At 46.6% G+C, this 19,643-nt stretch overlaps 1 protein-coding gene across 1 annotated transcript in view; it reads left to right on the forward strand.

Annotated features, from left to right (window-relative positions):
- The window catches only part of zswim8 (zinc finger, SWIM-type containing 8), a 159,121-nt gene that overhangs the window by 100,544 nt on the left and 38,934 nt on the right, over positions 1-19,643 (forward strand). Inside the window, exons 8-14 of the mRNA XM_080215897.1 lie at positions 1,860-2,061; positions 2,823-2,998; positions 4,398-5,394; positions 7,805-7,936; positions 11,231-11,410; positions 14,163-14,346; positions 16,853-16,951. Of these exons, the coding sequence (XP_080072023.1) occupies positions 1,860-2,061; positions 2,823-2,998; positions 4,398-5,394; positions 7,805-7,936; positions 11,231-11,410; positions 14,163-14,346; positions 16,853-16,951 (1,970 nt within the window). The remainder of the gene's footprint in view (positions 1-1,859; positions 2,062-2,822; positions 2,999-4,397; positions 5,395-7,804; positions 7,937-11,230; positions 11,411-14,162; positions 14,347-16,852; positions 16,952-19,643) is intronic.

Here is a 19,643-nt window from a genome sequence, read left to right on the forward strand (position 1 = left end):
TAATATTCCAGCAATAAAACATTAAGATGGACCTTCGGTTGAAATATTGCTTTGCTAGTGAAATATACCTTTGAGCACAGTTTAATTAAAAAAATTGAAGCTATTAGTTTTCTCCAACGTCTATTTATTTATTTCTGCTAATGTAGCCCATCTCAATTCTAAAACTCACTCTAATTTAATCTTAATTTAATCCAATCTAATATTCATCTGATGAACTTAATCTAATGGAACCCAACTTTTCTCAATAGCATTTGAGGATAAAATGGTTGGTGATGCCAGCGCCCTTCTGTGCACGAGGTTACAGTGCTGTAACTGTTGTATCAGGCTGGTGTGTAGTAACTCATATAAGCAGTGGCTCCCACAAACAAGGGCAGCAGGTACATGGGGATACCACCGCCAGCAAGTGCCCCACCAAATCGCGCACTACCCTGTCCTGGAAATATGCTGCCGTTCCTTCATAGCCACTGGGTCAAAATCCGACGTGGAGTTTGCACGTTCTCCTCGTGCCTGTGTGGGTTTCTTCCAGCTGCTCCGGTTTCCTTCCACAGTCCAAAAGACAGGTGCGTTGTCTGTGCTAAATTCTCCCTCAGTGTACCCAAACAGGCGCCGGAGGGTGGCGACCAGGGGATTTTCACAGTAACTTCATTGCAGTGTGAATGTAAGCCTTACTTGTGACACTAATAGCTAAACTTTAAAACTAATATAGAAACATAGAAAGTAGTAGCAAGAGGAGGCCATTCAGCCCTTTGGGCCTGCTTTGCCATTCATTGAATTCAATATCCTGGTTCCCCCCACTTTCTCCCCCCATTTCCCTTGATCCCTTTAACCCAAAGAGCAATATCTAAGATAGAAACATATTTTTTATTCATTCATGGACATCGCTGGTTGGCCAGCATTTATTGCCCATCTGTAGTTGCCCTTGGAGGGCAGTTGAGAGTCAACCACATTGCTGTGCTTCTGGAGTCACATGTAGGCCAGACCAGGTAAGGACAGCAGATTTCCTTCCCTAAAGGACATTAGTGAACCAAATAGGTTTTTCCGACAATGGTTTCATGGTTACCAGTAGGTTCTTAATTCCAAATTTTTTTTTATATTGAATTCAAATTCCATTTGCCACGGTGGGATTTGAACCCGGGTCCCCAGAACATTAGCTGAGTTTCTGGATTAATAGTCTAGTGATAATACCACTAGGCCAGCGCCTTCCTGTAACAATATAATCTGTTTCTAATAGAGTCTCAATTTGTCCATGCCACCCTTTTTAAAAAAAAATCCCCAAACTAATTCCAATTGCCCACATTTGGCCCATATCCCTCTATGCCCATTGTACCCACGTAACTACCTAAATACTTCAAGACAAAATTGTACCCACCTCTACTATTACCTCAGACAGTTTGTTCCAGACACTCACTGCCCTGTGTGTGAAAAAATTGCCCTCTGAACTCTTTCGTATCTCTCCCCTCTCACCTTAAACCTATGCCCTCTAGTTTTAGACTCCCCTACCTTTGGGAAAAGATATTGACTATCCACATTATTTCATAGACCTCTATAAGATCACCCCTCAGCCTTTGACGTGTCAGGGAAAAAAAATGTCCCGGTCTATCCAGCCTCTCCTTATAACTCAATCCACCAAGTCCCGGTAGCGTCCTAGTAAATCTTTCCTGCACTCTTTCTTGTTTAATAATATCCTTTCTATAATAGGGTGACCAGAACTACACACAGTATTCCAAGTGTGACCTTACCAATGTCTTGTACAACTTCAACAAGACGTCTCAACACCCGTATTCAATGTTCTGAGCAATGAAACCAAGCATGCCGAGTGCGGCCTTCACCACTCTGTCCGGTTTTTGCTCTCCCTGCAGTGATGTTAACTCCTTGTACTTATCGTCAACGGAACCACCGGCTGCTGCAGAGTGGGCTTGTCTCCTACGACCCCTTCGCGGGCGAGAGCCTGAGGGCATCTGGAACCTTTTATCTATTGTCCGCGAGATGTTCAAACGCCGTGACAGCAACGCAGCTCCCCTCCTCGAAATCCTCACCGACCAGTGTTTGACCTATGAGCAGGTAAGGCTGTGGGGGCATTCGGTTCCTGTGAACACCATTCCTCCAGCTGTCTTTGGTTTCCATCTGGGAAATGCTGGTTACCTGCGGTTGGTGAGGGCGTCAGGAAAGGTCACACTCGGGCATTCACTTTGCAGTGGAAATTGGAGCAGGGACAGAGTTGTTGGGGGGGGTGGGGGAGGCTGCATGGTGGCACAGTTGTTGGCACTGCTGTCTCAGAGCGCCAGGGACCCAGGCTCAATTCCAGCCTCAGGTCTGTGCAGAGTCTGCACGTTCTCCCCGTGTCTGCGTGGGTTTCCTCCGGGTGCTCCAGTTTCCTCCCACAGTCCAAAGATATGCAGGTTAGGTGCATTGGCTGTGCTAAATTCTCCCTCACTGTGCCCGAACTGGCACCAGAGTGTGGCGACCAGGGGATTTTCACAGTAACTTCATTACAGTGTTAATGTAAGCCTTACTTGTGACACTAGTAAGATGTGTGGGTTAGGTTGACTGGCCATGCTAAATTGACCCTAGTGTCGAGGGGATTAGCAGGGTAAATGTGTGGGGTTACGGAGATAGGTTCTGGGTAGGATTATGATCGGAACAGACTTAATGGGCCGAATAGCGGACTTCCTGTACTGTAGGGATTTTATGATTCTGAACTGTAAGGTTAAAGCCATGGGTATTTAAGAACCTAGCATTGATGAAATGCTCAAGTCCAATGTCTGTGGCAAACTGAAATTCCTCTATGCTCATCTGATGATTTTTGTCCCAATCCCTTTTAGATAATCGGGTGGTGGTACAGCGTTCGGACCTCTGCCTCACACAGCAGCGCCAGTGGTCACACAGGCCGCAGTAACGGTCAGTCGGAAGTGGCAGCTCATGCGTGTGCCAGCATGTGTGACGAGATGGTGGCCCTCTGGAGGTTGGCAGTGCTGGACCCCACCATGAGTCCTCACAGGTAATTCAACGCTGCTGTTGCCGTGGAGAAACCGAGGTAATCCCTACTTTCCCCTAGTGCGGGACCCAAACACAACTGAAGAGATTTGGTTATCTCAAACTCTTCGGGTATGTTGAGTGTGGAGTTTAAAGTTGCAAGGTTGTTGAGTTTTGTTTATTTGCTATCTTTGTTATATGGAGTGGGTTTGTGCCAATAAAGAAGGATAATAGACATTGCCGTTTGAAAATATTGGAGAGAGAGAGCAGAGCTGTGATGTCCTCGAAATCTCTCGGGTCTGAATAAAAAGATTTCTATTGATGTGACACCTTCCATGAACCCCCGGTTGACCCCAAAGTGCTTCACAAAGTGTGATCACAGTTGTACCAAAGAGTCTGGAGTATGAAAGGACTTGCTTCAAATTCCAGAACTGCCTCCATTTTGAACAGCTAGAGATAAACAGAGCACGGTGGCACAGTGGTTAGCACTGCTGCCTCACAGCGCCTGGGACCCGGGTTCGATTCCCGGCTTGGGTCACTGTCTCTGTGGAGTCTGCACATTCTTCCTGTGTCTGTGTAGGATTCCTCCCGCTGCTCCAGTTTCCTCCCACCCTCCAAAGATGTGCGGATTAGGTGGATTGGCCATACTAACTTGCCCCTTAGTGTCAGGGGGATTAGCAGAGTAAACATGTGGGGTTACGGGTATTGTTGTCGGTGCAGGCTCAAAGGGCCACATTGCCTCCTCCTGCACTGTTGGGATTCTGTATGGCAAGCACCGCTGTGACTGTGTATGGATGGATTGAGTATTTAAGATGGAGGAAAGGATGCTGTTTGTGTCGTCTGCATTGCACTGGTTAACATGGCTGTGTGGAGAGGTGGTCGCAAGGGAAAGGGAGTCACATAGTCCTGATGCTCCAAGTTTGAGGCAGGCCTGATGGAACGGCTGGTCTTTTCCTGGGTTTGTGATCAGATTGAGGTGGAAGTGCAGGTTATTGGGCAGATCCACACCTTGCGCCTGAAGAGTTTTACCATTCTTGGTAGACTTCTCTGCGCACGCCAACATGATATTGTATCAACGCAAAGGCATCAAGGCCAAGTTGGAGACTCCAAGTGTTGAATTGATTGGGGCTGTTTAAATCCAAACGTAGGTAGGAATTCTCCAGTCTCGCATTGCTGCCGGCTAGAATGGAGAATTTGCCACTCGGCCAAGTCACTGCAGCGGGACTGGAGAATCCCAACGCAGGCAAGGTTGGAGAATCCTGGCGCATCCATTTAAAATTCATAATCCGTTGTTCAAATCATGAAAGAACAAAGTGAACTGGATCTGGCGCACCCTCACCGGATGTAGCAGAACTTTCTTTGCGCCGGGCGACCTTTTCTTCACGTTGTCTCGCCGACTGAACGTTTTTTTCTTGCCGTTGCAGGAGGAAAGAGCTTTGTTTGCAGCTCAGGCAGTGGCACCTGAAGGTGATTGAAATTGTGAAGAGAGGCCAGCATCGCAAGTCGTTGGATAAGCTCTTCCAGGGCTTCAAGCCCGCGGTGGAGGCCTGCTACTTCAGCTGGGAGGAGGCCTTCCCCATCCCAGGCATCACCTACAACAGCAGCGAGAAGAAGAGCAGCTTCTGCTGGGCCAAGGCCATGCAGCACAAGAGCAGCAAGGCCTGTGGGGAGGCGCCGAGCGCCGATCCGGCCTGCGAGGCCAGCGGCGTGGCGCCGCCAAAGACCCACGGGCCCGAGGCCACCGGGGCGAAGCTGGCGTCCGTCGGCAAAGGCAGGAGCCCGCCAGAAATGGCCGTCCGGCCAAAAGAGAGCGCGGCCAAAAGGAAAGCTACCTCCGACGCCTCGCGGTCCAGCCTGAGCCGGGCGCCGACTGACGCCGACAAGCCCGTCTATAAGCCGAGCGCAACCAAATCTAAACTACCTCAGGGGAAAGGCTCCGCCGGCAAACATTCAGGGAACAGGAGGACCAGCAGCGAGGACAGCTCACTGGAGCCCGACCTGGCGGAGCTCGGCCTGGATGACAGCAATCTGGCCCTCGGCGCTGAGGCTTGCAACACCTTTGACTTTGACGACGGCCCGGCCAATAGCTACAAGGGCTTGTACCCGGACGAGAGCGAAGGCTTCTTTGTTGAGGGCTTTGACCCCGAAGCGAACGGCGCCACGGCGAAGGGGCAGGCTGGCGAACCGGCCGAGGAGATGAGCAACGGCGAGCAGGAAGCTCTGGCGGAGACGGACTCCCTGTCGAAAACACTCGGCCCGGAAATGGCCGAGGGCGCTGTGACGGGTGAGGATGATTACCAAGTCTACTACCTTAACCCACAGGAAGTGGCTAAAGAGGAAGAAAAACAAGATGGCGGCAACGAAGAGGAGCAGGACATCTTTGCCGGTCTGAAGCCCCTTGAGCAGGAGAATAGGATGGAGGTAAACACTTCGTTTTCTTAATAAATCGTTAACTTTTGCCAAAACAGTTATGTCGTGGTCCTGGCAGAGAATTAGTTGAGTTGAGATCGTGAGTTCAAATTCCATTGTGGCAAACTATGAAACAAGAACTTAATCAGAACAGAAATTTCCCCCAAATGTTGTTCTTTCGTTTTTAAAACAAAAGCCTCAACTCGTTCACAAATGTCCTTCAGGGAACTGAAGCTGCCACTCCACTTCAATCTGGCCCACTCGCACTTCAATCTCCGCACTGTTATTCTCCCTCATTCTTTGCCAGCGTGAGTCAGGGAGGTTACTCAGTTGGAGGTGAGTTTCTCAGGTAGATTGCAGCAGTTTAAGAATGCAGCCTGGTGTCAATCCAGAGGAAAGTAGGATGGACCAAAGCCAAGCATATCCTGAAAACACTTACAAAAGTTTTTCAGTCAGGTAACCAGTGGCCAGTAGCGGCACAGTGGTTAGCACTGCTGCCTCACAGCGCCAGGAACCAGGTTCAATTCCCGGCTTGGGCCACTGTCTGTGTGGAGTTTGCATATTCTCCCTGTGTCTGCATGGGTTTCCTCCGCGTGCTCCGGTTCCCTCCCACAGTCCAAGGATGTGTGGGTTAGGTGCATTGACCATGCTAAATTGCCCTTTGGTGTCAGGGTACTAGCTAGGGTAAATGCTTGGAGTTATGGGGATAGGGTCTGGGTGGGATTGTGGTTGGTGCTGTCTGGATGGGCCAAATGACCTCTTTGTGCACTGTTAGATTTTATATAACAACCTTGAGAACAAAAGACAGATTTCTGTTTAGGTGTGAAAGAGTTCAGAGGTTGACTGACCTACCCCATGTTTCTAGAAATACCTGTATAATTTCAGATTTCCAGCAATTATAGACTTTCCTTTCAATCCCCACGGGCTTTTTGTACATTTGAGATGCAGTCTTAGACCAGTAACCTGGGTTGGAGGGCATGAAACAAGTGAGTACCAGCCCCCAGGCGATAACCTTGAAGGTGAATCAAGAATCTTCCTCCTGCATCCCGCTTGCAGTAATTCCCAATGTGGGTGAAGCTCAGGTGTTGGGATGCTTGAATAATCAATTCTGGGAGAAGTGGGAATGATCCTCATCCCTTCTGGATCTGGATTCCAAATGAGACCATACAGGCCGGGTGAAAGTTCCCATCCTTTGCACGTGGGGAGGTGGTGGCTTAGTGTTCTTGTCACCGGACTATTAATCCAGAGATGCAGGGTAATGCCCTGGGGACCCAGTATCGAATCCCGCCATGGCAGATGGTGAAATGTAAATTCAATAAAAATCTGGCAACCATTGTCACAAAAACCCATCTGGTTCACTAATGTCCCTTTAGGGAAGGAAATCCACCATCCTTACCTGGTCTGGCCTATGTGTGATTCCAGACCAAACCAATGCGATTGGCTTTTAACTGCTCTCTGAAATGCTCACAAAATCATTGAATCCATACAGTCCAAGAGGCCATTCAGCCTATTGAGTCTGCACCAACAACAATCTCCCCTAGGTCATATCCCCGTAACCCCGCATGTTTACCCCACTAATCCCTCTAACCTATGCATCCTGGGACACTAAGGGGCAACTTAGCATGGCCAGTACACCTAACCCGCACATCTTTGGACTGTGGGAGAAAACCGGAGCACCTGAAGGAAACCCAAGCAAACACAGGGAGAACATGCAAGCTATGCACAGAGAGGGACTCGAGCCGAGAATCGAACGCAGATCCCTAAGCTTGAGGCAGTAGTGCTAATCACTGTACCACCCATAAGTGTGAAATTCTCAGGCATTAGGTAACTTTTGCTAGTCTCAATCCCTTGCTACCGTTTTTTATTCATTCATGGGACGTGGGTATCGCTGGCTGGACAGCATTTATTGCCCTTCCCTAATTGCCCTTGGAGGGCAGTTGAGAATCAACCACATTGCTGTGACTCTGGAGTCACATGTAGGGTAGGCCAGACCAGGTAAGGACAGCAGATTTCCTTCTCTAGAGGACATTAGTGAACCAGATGGGTTTCTCCGAAAATTGACAATGGTTTCATGGTCCTCAATAGATTCATAATTCCAGGTATTTTTTATTGAATTCAAATTCCACCATCTGCCGTGGTGGGATTTGAACTCAAGTCCCCAGAGCATCAGCTGAGTTTCTGGATTAATAGTTCAGCGATGATACCATTAGGCCGTTGCAAAGCCAAACAAGCCATATAGTTCAAGGGCAGCTAGGAATGGGCAACAAATATTGGACCTTACCAGTGATGCCCACATTCCCATGAAAAAATAAATCCCATGATGAGAAAAAGTAGGAAGCAGGGATATCTCTGCTTATGGTGGCAGGTTTCATCTGGTTCTTGGTTCCCTGTTGTGGGTGTAACTGGGCTCTGTTTTCTCTAGGTATTGTTTGCCTGCGCTGAGGCACTTTATGCTCACGGCTACAACAACGAGGCCTGTCGACTTGCGATTGACCTCGCCAGAGATCTCTTGGCCAATCCTCCGGATTTGAAGGTGGAACAACCTCAGACGAAGGTAAAAAAAAACTATAAAATTGCATTCACGTTTGATTCCCGTCGGTGTCTATACTCATTTTTCCTGAATTATTAGGAAGAAGGTTAGTTTGGTGAACATACGGCCTTCCTGAGCTTTTAATGATTGCACCACCAACTCTCTTAAAGACCACTTGCATTCAGGTAGGGGGTTTGAGGAAGACCGTTTTCGCCCAGAGGGTGGTGGGAATCTGGAGCTGCCTGGAAGGGTAGCAGAGGTGGGAACCCTCACAAAGAAACATTTAGATGAGCAGTTGGAACGCCATCGCACACAAGGCTATGGGCCAAGTGATGGAAAATGTTTTAAAGTTTATTCATTAGCGTCACAAGTAGGTTTACATTAACACTGCAATGAAGTTACTGTGAAAATCCCCTAGTTGCCGCACTCCGGCGCCTGTTCGGGTACACAGAGGGAGAATTTAGCATGGCCAGTGCATCTAACCAGCACGTCTTTCAAACGGAGGAAACCCACACAGACACGGGGAGAATGTGCAGACCCCGCACAGTCACCCAAGGTGGGAATTGAACCTGGGTCCCTGCTGCTGTGAGGCAGCAGTGCTAACCATTGTGCCACCATGCAGCCCTTGATGCTTGATAGCCAGTGCAGACCTGATGGGCCAAAGGGCCTCTTACTGAGCTGTGAAGCTCTGTGATTAACGTCCCAGCGCGCTCTGCACAGTTGTTAAAAGACACATTTGACACCGAGAGGGAGAATTGGAACAGGAAGCTTGGTCAAAGAGATAGGGCTTGAGGAGTGGCTTCAAGAAGGAGTGAGAATTGGAGCAGTTTGGGAAAAGAATTCCAGAGCCAAGGACCTGGGCAGCTGAAGGTGCAGCCCACCAGCTGGGATGTAATGAAAATGGTGAGGATGAGGAGCGAATTGGGGAATTGCAGAGTTTTTGATGGATTTGTAGGATTGGAAGATTCTGCACAAACGGGGGAAGGAATGAGGCTAATGTGAAGATGACAATCATGCTATTGCCAGACAGGAATACAGTGCATTAAATCAGCCAGACCTGACTCGGGCATCTCCACCTGTGAACTAGTTTGGTTGGGTAGCTGTCAAAAAAATGTGGGACAATCTAAAACCAGACTACAACGCAAAGATAGAAATAAATAGATACAGTTGTGAATTCACTATTCAATAATAGTAAATTTCTTTATCGAGGGAGTGGTGAGAATATGGAACTCGCTACCACATAGAGGCGAATATCACAGAGGCATTTAATTTTGATTTGATTTATTATTATCACATGTATTAATATACAGTCAAAAGTATTGTTTCTTGCACGCTATACAGACAAAACATGCTGTTCGTAGACAAGGAAAGGAGAGGATGCAGAATGTAGTGTTACAGTTATAGCTAGGGTGTAGAGAAAGATCAACTTAGTGCGAAGTAGGTCCAGTCAAAAGTCTGACAGCAGCAGGGAAGAAGTGGTTCTTGAGTCGGTTGGTACGTGACCTCAGACTTTTATATCTTTTTCCCAATGGAAGAAGGTGGAAGAGAGAATGTCCGGAGTGCATGGGGTCCTTAATTATGCTGGCTGCTTTGCCGAGGCAGTGGGAAGTATAGACAGATTCCGTGGATGGGAGGCTGGTTTGTGTGATGGATTGGGCTACATTCACAATCTTTCGTAGTTTCTTGCGGTCTTGGTCAGAGCAGGAGCCCATACCGAGCTGTGATACAACCAGAAAGAATGCTTTCTATGCTACATCTGGACAAGTTGGTGAGAGTTGTGGAAATGAGGAACTGGATCAACATGAGGAAGAAAGAAATGGCCGATGTGTAGAGTGCGATAGAGTGGTGAAAGTAGGCTCATGTGGGACATAAAGGTTGGCATAGACTGGTTAGGGCCGAATGGTCAGCTTTTGTACTGGAGTTGACGTAACTCTGTCTCCACGTAAAAAGAAATTATCTTGCTGTATAACAAATTGAAGTATTTTGTTTTTCCCCTGGACTGATATGTGTTGAGAAGGGGACTTGAGAGTTGTAGAGGTGTAGAACAGCGCTGCAAAGGGAGAGATGTTGCTGAAGTGGTTAGCACTGCTGTCTCACAGGAATCCAAGTTCAATTCCAGCCTCGGGTGACTGTGTGGAATTTGCACCTTCTCCCCTTGTCTGGTGGGTTTCCTCACACAGTCCAAAGATGAGTGGGTTAGGTGGATTGGCTATGATTAATGTGTGGGCTTACGGGGGATAGTGCAGGAGTGTGGGCCTGGGCAGTGTGCTCTCTCTTGGAGAATCAGTGCAGACTCAATAGGCCGGGAGGGGTTCTATAATGATGCATTAATATGGGAAACATATTTGGTGAAGCTTTTAATTCATCACCTTAGATCAATTCTATTAGTGTCGCGAGATATGGATGCAGTGACGCCCATGTTGTGATCCTGCCTTGTACAACTTGAAATGCTGTGAGGGTGCTCAAACTGTGGAACGACCAAACCTAATTGGATTGTTGGATGTTTCTCAGTTTGAACACTGGAAAACCGTGTGTGAGGCTAAAAATAGTGGCTCTGATTCGCTGTGATTCTAGCAATACAGCTGAAGTGGCATGACGTGAACTTTGAGTTGCTGTTTTGCTTTTACATTGCAAACATTTAAGATAATTGACAACAGAGCCAAAAGTCGGGGTTGGGGGGGGTGGCGGTCTGAACAGAATTTTTGTAAAGCAGTGGGTTCTGATGATCTGAAAAATGCTGACTGAACGACCGGTGGTAAATTTCAAAAGGAAATTGAATAAGTATTTTAAAAAGGAAAAGTACCCAGGGCCCTGGGGAGTTGAATTGATGGGAAAGTTGTTTCAGAGTGCATGATGAGCTAAATGGCTGTGTAATTCTGCCCATTTTAACTCTGATAGTGTGAGTATTGAAAATTGATGTCCTGCTATAGCACGCAGCAAACTAGTGAAATCCAATTCCATCATCGTTCTGTTCTTGTGTTGGTGCCTGTTTTGGTGGCCTGTAGCCTCTTGGTGGCTAGTTTTGTTTCTCGCTGAGAGGGGTGAGTCTTTGGATCTCTTGTCCTCAAAAGGCGATGGAAGCTATAATATTTTTAAGGCAGAGCAGGGCAAATTCTTAACCTTTCACCCAAATGATTAGTTATTAGGGTGAAGGTTACAATCAGATCAGTCTGACGTTATTGAAGATGGAACAGGCTCGAGAGGCCGTTCCTAAACTGTGCGTTCGAATGAATAATGTTTTCTCCCCTGATACTGGGAATTCTTATGTTGAGTTCTGCTGAAGGGATGACCGTGTGTAAATGTATTTCTCTCTTTCAGGGCAAGAAGAACAAAGTTTCGACTCACAAGCAAACGCTAATTGCCACCAACACCCTGGCGAAAGCTGCCTTCTTACTCATCGTCCTGAGTGAGAGGCAGGAGCTCCACAATCTAGCCTACAGCATCGGTATGTTTTCCTTGGAGCTGCAGAGGCCACCAGCATCAACGAAAGCCCTGGAGGTGAGGAAGGGACAAAGGAGAACCTGCCTTTCGCTCGTAATTTACAAAAGGACGTGAGCTTCCTTGGCGATGCTGCCTCTTTGCTGGGAGGGTAACGTTAAACCCAGTTAATGTGTGTGGATCATTGAACAGTTACAGTGCGGTTTGCCACTTGATTCAAAGCCAACAAAAGCAGGATTGGGAATGCAGGGAGAGGAACACTTCCTGCATTCTTTGCCTGGATGATCCCTGTGGCTATGACATTCAAATTAGTGTGGACATATTCAAGGATATAGAGGCTCCTGATGGGTGGCACATTGACAATGGCAAGTACAGCATCATAGAAGAATCATAGAATCCCTGCAGTGCAGAAGGAGGCCATTCAGCCCATTGAGCCTACATTGACAGCAATCCCATCCAAGCCCTATTCCCATAACTCCACATATTTACCCCGCTAGTACCCCTGACACCAAAGGAGAATTCAGCATGGCCAAGCAACCTAACCTGCATGTCTTTGGACTGTGGGAGGAAACCAGAGCACCCGGAGGAAACCCACGCAGACACGGGGGAGAAAGTGCAAGCTCCATACAGATGGTCATCCGAGGCTAGAATCGAACCCGAGTCCCTGGCAGTGCTAACCACTGTGCCACCCAGAATATTTCCCAATCCCCTAAGATTTGGAATTAAACAACTGGGACAAAATTGTGCCCCCACTCGTGGGCTTTTGGCAGTGCAGTGCAACCATCTTATCACCCCGGCAACGTGATGCATCCAATTCAGTTGGCGTGTGAGAATTGCTTGCCCGTTATTGGAGCAGTGATAGAGAGAGTTGATCTTCTGGAGCTCAGGAGATTCCGTGGAGGAAAGGGCGATTGCTTTTGGGAGATTAAACATCGAGTGTTCTCTCACATCTATGTAAGGAATTGTCAAAGTTATTTTTTTTTGTGGATTCACATACTGAAGACAGCAGTAAATGTGATTTAATTAGAAAATTAAAATCTTATTCCCTCTACCCTTCTGGCTTTTTAAAGATTTCTGCCATTGATTTAATTAAAAATTCTGTAAAAAATTCGAGCAGATTTCGCAGTCATTTAGAAGAATATAAATGTTCCAGACCAGAGCTCGCTTTCTGATTTTCTTTTTTAAAAAAACCTTAGCATTTCCAAGCAGTACTGTCGAAATAGGAGAGTGATTGTGCTGTAGGGACAATGTCACTGGAGGAGTAATCCAGAGATCCGGGCTAATGCTCTGGGGACACAGGCAGCAGAGAGTCAGTGCAGACTCAATGGGCTGAATGGCTTCCTTCTGCACCGCAAGGATTCTATGCGATTGACTCTTCATTATACAGGGTAGATGCAGGGAGGATATTCCTGATGGTGGGGGAGTCCAGAACCAGGGGTCACAGTCTGAGGATACGGGGTAGACCATTTAGGATGGAGGTGAGGAGACATTTCTTCACCCAAAGAGTGGTGAGCCTGTAGAATTCATTACCACAGGAAGTAGTTGATGTCAGAATATTCAACGTATTCAAGAGGCAGCTGGATATAGTAGTTGGGGGCGAATGGGATCCATGATTATGGAGAGAAAACAGGATTAGGCTACTGAGTTGGTTGATCAGACATGATCGTAATGAATGGTGGTGCAGGCTCAAAGGGCCGAATGGCCTCTTCCTGCTTCTATCTCCTATGTTTCTACGTAACTGCCCTTTAAGACGGCTTAGTGAGCCTCTTAGCTCAAGGGCAATTTGGGTTGAGCAACAAAGGCTGGCCTTATCAGTCATACTCACACCCCATGAAAGAATAAATATTTTTTTTGAAAAGGCAAAATGGTTCCATTCCAGTTTGGGACGTAGCTATTTGAGTGCCATTATGTACATCAATATACGGCCACAGCATATGTGTGAATGTTTTCTCAAAAGTGAAAACATTATGTTCAGCACACCTGACTAAATTAACTCTAGACAGGATTTTTAAAAAGTCCATGGGACATGAGTGTCGCTGGCTGGCATTTATTGCCCATCCCTAGTTGCCCAAGGGCAGCTGAGAGTAAACCACATTGCTGTGGCTCCGAAGTCACATGTAGGCCAGACCAGGTAAGGACTGCAGATTCCCTTCCCTAAAGGACATTAGTAAACCAGATGGGATTTTCTGACAATCAACAAAGGTTTAATAGTTCTTGCTGGATCCTTAATTCTAGATTTTTAAAATTGAATTCAAATTCCACCAGCTACTGTGGTGGGACTCGAACCCAGGTCCCCAGAAGATTAGCTGAGTTTCTGGATTAATAGTCTAGCGATAATACCACAAGGTCATCGCTTCCCCTTCTCACTGGCCAGATTTGAAGGCACAACATTGCAATTGATTTGATTTATTATTATTACATGTATTAGTATACAGTGAAAAGTATTGTGCGCTATACTATCATAGAGAAGGAAAGGAGAGGGTGCAGAATGTAGTGTTACAGTCATAGCTAGGGTGTAGAGAAAGATCAACTTAATATAAGGTAGGTCCATTCAAAAATCTGACAGCAGCAGGGAAGAAGCTATTCTTGAGTCGGTTGGTCCGTGACCTCAGACTTTTGTATCTTCTTCCCAATGGAAGAAGGTGGAAGAGGATATGTTGACAATGATCCTGTCTGCGTTTTGTATTCCAAAATATCCCATTAGTCTTCGGTATCACTGCAGCGATCATGATTTATTGGTTTTTCTTTGAGTAATTATAATCTCGGAGTGGAACGCATTGGCACACACCCTCAAAGTGTTTCCCTCTTTCAGGTGAAGCTGGCTTACCAGGAGTCGGAGATTGTGGCACTGTTGAAGAAGATCCCGCTTGGTGTCAGTGAGATGAATACGATCCGGGAAAGGGCGGAACAGCTGAGGGAAGGAAACTTCTGCGATTACCGGCCTGTTCTGCCCCTCATGTTGGCCAGTTTCATCTTTGACGTTTTGTGCACTCCAGGTAATGTTCTGCAACTTAATTTGTCAGTCGTGCGTAGTTACATCTTACCTACAACGCAAGATGAGCCATTTGGCCTAATGTATCTGGGCCGGGATTACATTCCAAACAGCCCTCCTCCCTTCTGTCACCTGATCAGCTTATCATCGAATCCCTACAGTGCAGAAGGAGGCCATTCGGCCCATCGAGTGTGATCACAATCCCATCCAGGTTCTATTCCCATAACCCCAGTTATTTACTCTGCAAAGCCCCCTGACACTAAGGAGCAATATAGCAAGGCCAATCCACCTAACCCACACGTCTCAAAGATAATTCATTATTATCCCTGAATTGCTTGGTTAATCTAATTGGCAAAGACGTTCGCCTTATTCTCTGCATACAGATGTAGGGAACATTAACTGGATCTGAAATATAGGTCCAACATTATTTCAGAAAGGTTTACTCTTGATTTTTAATTTAGTTTAATTTTATTAAATAAATAGTGTTTGTGAGCTACTCCATTCTGGGAAAATGCTAGGGCATTGCAATGTGGATAAGAGGCCTGCCTTAACCAAGTAAAGAATAAGAGGGTCTGTTTTATCATGTCTACAAGGCTAGACCATTATGTCAAAATCTTTGATGATTCACACTGAAATAGTGATGTGATTGCTCACGAGATGGAGGTGTGAATTGGCAATAGGATTCTGGGAAAGCTGATGATCTCTCTGGAGATCTTCTGAATCCCGTTCTGAAGCAGCTTTGCCAATATCTACGCCAGACCTTGGTGAGGAACCAGACCTCGGTTGGTTGATAACTGCTTCAAAATGATTTTTTCCCCCCCCCATTTCTTTCCGCTACCTCAGACTCTTGAATAGTTTAGCCACCGATGCCTTCTGCTGCCTTATCAGAAGGGGAGTGAGAGATCGACAAAATATGCTAGTTAGTGGTCCTGGTATGGACTTGCGAGCTGAAAGTAAAATATAGAATCGTAGAGTCTTACAGTGCAGATGGTGGGCGTTTGGCCCATCATATCTGCACCACAATCCCACCCAGGCCCTATCCACATAACCCCATGCATTTACCCCAGCTAGTCCCCTTGACACTAAGGGGATATTTAACCTGGCCAATCCACTAACCCGCACATCGTTGGACAGTGGGAGGAAACCAGAGCACCTGGATGAAAGCTATCTAAACACTGGGAGAACATGCAAACCCCACACAGACAATGACTCAGGCTGGGAATCGAACCCTGGTCTGTGGTGCTTGCAGTACAAGCCACTGTGCCATCCTGGAGGAGAATTGGACCATTTGGCTCATCAAGCCTGCTCCACCAATCAATCCTGGCTGATATGTTTCCCAACCCTATTCTTCCCCCTTTTCCAGTGACCTTTGATCCCCTTACCAATCAAGAACCCATCTCTGTCTTAAATACACTCAATAACCTGACCTCCACAGACTTCTGAATTCCACAGATTCACCATGAAGAAATTTTTGCTGATCTTGGTTCTAAAGGGTCATTCCTTTACTCTGAGGCTGTGCCCTCGGATCCCAGTCTCTCTGACTAATGGAAACATCTTCCCCACGTCCACTCTAACCAGGCCTTTCAGTATTCTGTAATGAGACTCCCCCCTCTAAAAATTCAATTAAATAACCCTTGGTCAGTCAGTGTGCTCGCCAACACTTTTTACTTTCTCAAATGAGAAATGTTTGAGTGTTTTTCTCTTTCAGTATTTGATTTGCGTGCAACACAAATAGTAAGTGTATTGACAATTTAAATTAGCAGCAAATGGGAATGCACCGCTGTTGTGATATGAGAGAATGTGGTAACCAGGATAATTTGGCAGAGCCCTTGTGATGGGCAGAGAGAGCACTGGCAGTGACCTGAAAGACCTCCATCTGAGTGAAGAAGACCCAAGCTTTTGGGATCTGAAGAAGGCGAGATCATGAGTGGGTACTGCCCATGGGTGGCGCAGTGGTTAGCACTGCTGCCTCACAGTGCCAGGGACCCAAGTTCGATTCCGGCCTCGGGTGACTGTCTGTGTGGAACTTGCATGTGCTCCCTGTGTCTGCGTGGTCTACCTCCGGGGGCTCCGGTTTCCTCCCACACTCCAAAGTTGTGTGGGTCAGGTTGATTGGCCATGCTAAATCACTCCATGGTAGCCAAAGTTGTGCAGGTTAGATGGATTGGCCATGCTAAATTGCTCCTTAATGTCCAAAAATGTGTTGCTTAGGTGGATTGGCCATTCTAAATTGCCTCTTAGTACTGGGGGGACTAGCTAGGGTAAATGCATGCGGTTATGGGGATAGGGGTCTGGGTGGGATTGTTGTAGGTGCAGGCTTGATGGGCTGAATGGCCTCCTCCTGCACTGTCGGGATTCGATGATGATTCGATGATTTTATTTAAAAATGCCCAATTGAGTGATCATTCATCCTCTATGAATCATTGTTTTTCTCTCTCGAGTGTGCTGTCAGCCACAACGAGTACACTGGGAAGATCATAGCCAAGTTTCTGACTCTGTTTCTCTTACAGTCGTCTCGCCAACTGGCTCAAGGCCTCCCAGTCGTAATCGCAACAATGAGATGCCTGGAGATGAGGAGCTCGGCTTTGAAGCAGCTGTTGCTGCTTTGGGTAAGTTGGAAGTTTGTCCCTACAGTTCCTGCAACAATAACGCAATGGGATCCACTGTTTCGGCTTCATAGAAATAAAAATAAAGGGCGGCTCGGTGGTTAGCACTGCTGCTTCACAGTACCAGGGGCTTGGGTTTAATTCCGGCCTTAGGTCTGTGTGAAGTTGGCACATTCTCCCCATGTCTGCGTGGGTTTCCTCTGGGTGCTCCGGTTTCCTTCCACAGTCCAAAGATGTGCGGGTTAGGGGGATTGGCCATGCTAAATTGCCCCTTAGTGTCAGGGGGATTAAGCAGGGTAAATTTAAGGGGTTACTGGAATAGGGCCTGGATGGGATTGTGGTCAGTGCAGACTCGATGGGCCGAATGGCTCCTGCGCCACAGGATTCAATGATTCTAATAGCGGATTGCCTTTGAAAAAGTAAGACGCCCCAACGCATTAGGAAACAAAATTTGAGTCCAGGCCACATTGGGAGATGTTAATGATTTTAAAACCTAGTACATCTTAACAAGTATCTAAAGGGAGGAGGACAGGTTTGAGAGAACTGGCAAGATGTTCCAGAGTTTGGGACTATGGCAACCAAAGGTACAGCCACCACTGGTGGGCCAATTAAAACCGGGGATGCTTTTTATTATTCGTTCAGGCGATGTGGGTGTTGTTGACTGTTGTTGGTATTTATTGCCCATCCCTAATTGCTATTTCCAGGGCAGTTGAGAGTCGAGCACATTGCTGTGGCTCTGGAGTCACATGTAGGCCAGACCAAGTAAGGATGGCAGATTTCCATCCTTAAAGGGCATTAGTCAGTGGGTTTTGATGACAATCAACAATGGTTATCCTTAGACCTTTCATTCCAGATTTTTATTGAATTCAGATTTCGCCATCTGCCATGGTGGGATTCAAATGTGGTTCCTCAGAAGATTTGCCTAGATCTCTGGATTACTAATCCAGGGACCACCTCCTCCCCTTAGAGCAATGCAGATATCTCGGAGATAAGGAAAAGACAGACATGAAGGGATTTGAAAAGTAGGATGAAAATTTTAAACTTGAGGCAATATTTAACCAGAGACCTGTATAATAAGTCAGCGAGTGCAGGGGCGAATGGGAATTAGTTTACACTGACCAACTATTTGATGATTCAAAAGTAATCCATTTAAAAATGAAAGATATAATTCTGATCATATTGTTTCCTGATTAACTTCTACCAGAACAGCTATCGTTATCTTCAGTTTCGTTTGTAATTTGATCCATCTGCTTTTGATAAGTTGATTAGCTTTACTCGAACATGACTGAAGTTTGCTAAATATTGGATGTATTGCTGGCAAGGTCAGAATTTATTGCCCATCCTTAATTGCCCTCAAGAAAAGGGTGGAGAGCCACTACGGTGAACTGCTGCTGCCCACTGTAGGTGCACCCACAGTGCTGTTAGAGAGGGAGTTCCAGGATTTTGATCCAGCGACAGTGAGGGAATGGCAAGTCAGAATGGTGAATGGCTTGGAGGGGTGGTGGTGTGTCTGCTGTCATTGTCCTTCTAGGTGGTAGAGATCATGAGTGTGGAAGTTGCCGCCTAAGGAATCTTGGTGAGTTGCTGCAGTGCATCTGGTACATGGTCCACTGTGCTTGCTGTCACTTTACATCTCAGGTTAGGGGAGTGAATGTTTAGTGTTGGGGTTGTGGTAATACGGTTGCACTTATCCAGACAAGTGGGGAGTATTCCATCAGACTCTTGACTTGTGCCTTGTAGATGGTGGATAGGCTTTTGGGAGTCAGGTGAGTTACTCACTGCAGAATTCCCGACCTCTGACATGCTTTTGCAGCCACATATTTGTATGGTTAGTCCAGTTTCCGGTCAGTGGTGACCCCCAAGATGTTGAAGGTGGAAGATGGGGTGGCACAGTAGTTAGCACTGCTGCCTCACAGCGCCGTGGATACAAATTTGATTCCCGGCTTGGGTCACTGTCTGTGTGGAGTCTGCACATTCTCCCCATGTCTGGGCGGGTTTACTCCGGGTGCTCCAGTTTCTTCCCATGGTCCGAAAGACTTGCTGGTTAGGTAGATTGGCCGTGTTAAATTCTCCCTCAGTGAAACCAAACTGGCACCGGAGTGTGGCGACTGGGGGGTTTTCACAGTAACTTCATTACAGTGTTAATGTAAGCCTACTTGTACCACTAATAAACTTTCAACAGCATTGCCATCTGTGTTTTAGTGTCAAGTGGAGTCCATTATTCTCTTGTTTATTGGAGATAGTCATTGCCTGGCAATTGTGTGGCGTAACTGTTACTTAACAGCCCAAGGCAGAATATAATCCAGATCTTGCTACATCTGGGAACTGACCTTTTCATTAGGTGAGGATTTATGAATGGAAAGAAAGCCCTTTTGGCTAATTATCAAATGAGAATGGCTTCTCTTTTTATTCAATTGTATTTCTCTGTGAAGTGAACCAAGCTGGACTTTTTTAGCAACTGAATTCACTCTATTTTAGGTTGAGCTAATTTTCAAACAGCATCAGTGAATTTCTAACATCAAGGAAGAGTTTACCATTCCATATCGGTGCAGAGTTGATGGGCCGAATGGCTTCTTATGCGTTGCAGAGATTCTGTGATCCAGTATCTTCTTCACAATCTCAGGACCCCACCGTCCAGATCCAGTAGCTTATTTTTGAGATGTAATCAATCTTGTGCAGACAAAGATGGTGCCAA

Source organism: Carcharhinus amblyrhynchos, chromosome 31, assembly GCF_965287045.1.
Source record: "Carcharhinus amblyrhynchos chromosome 31, sCarAmb.v2.hapA, whole genome shotgun sequence".
Classification (NCBI taxonomy): domain Eukaryota; kingdom Metazoa; phylum Chordata; class Chondrichthyes; order Carcharhiniformes; family Carcharhinidae; genus Carcharhinus; species Carcharhinus amblyrhynchos.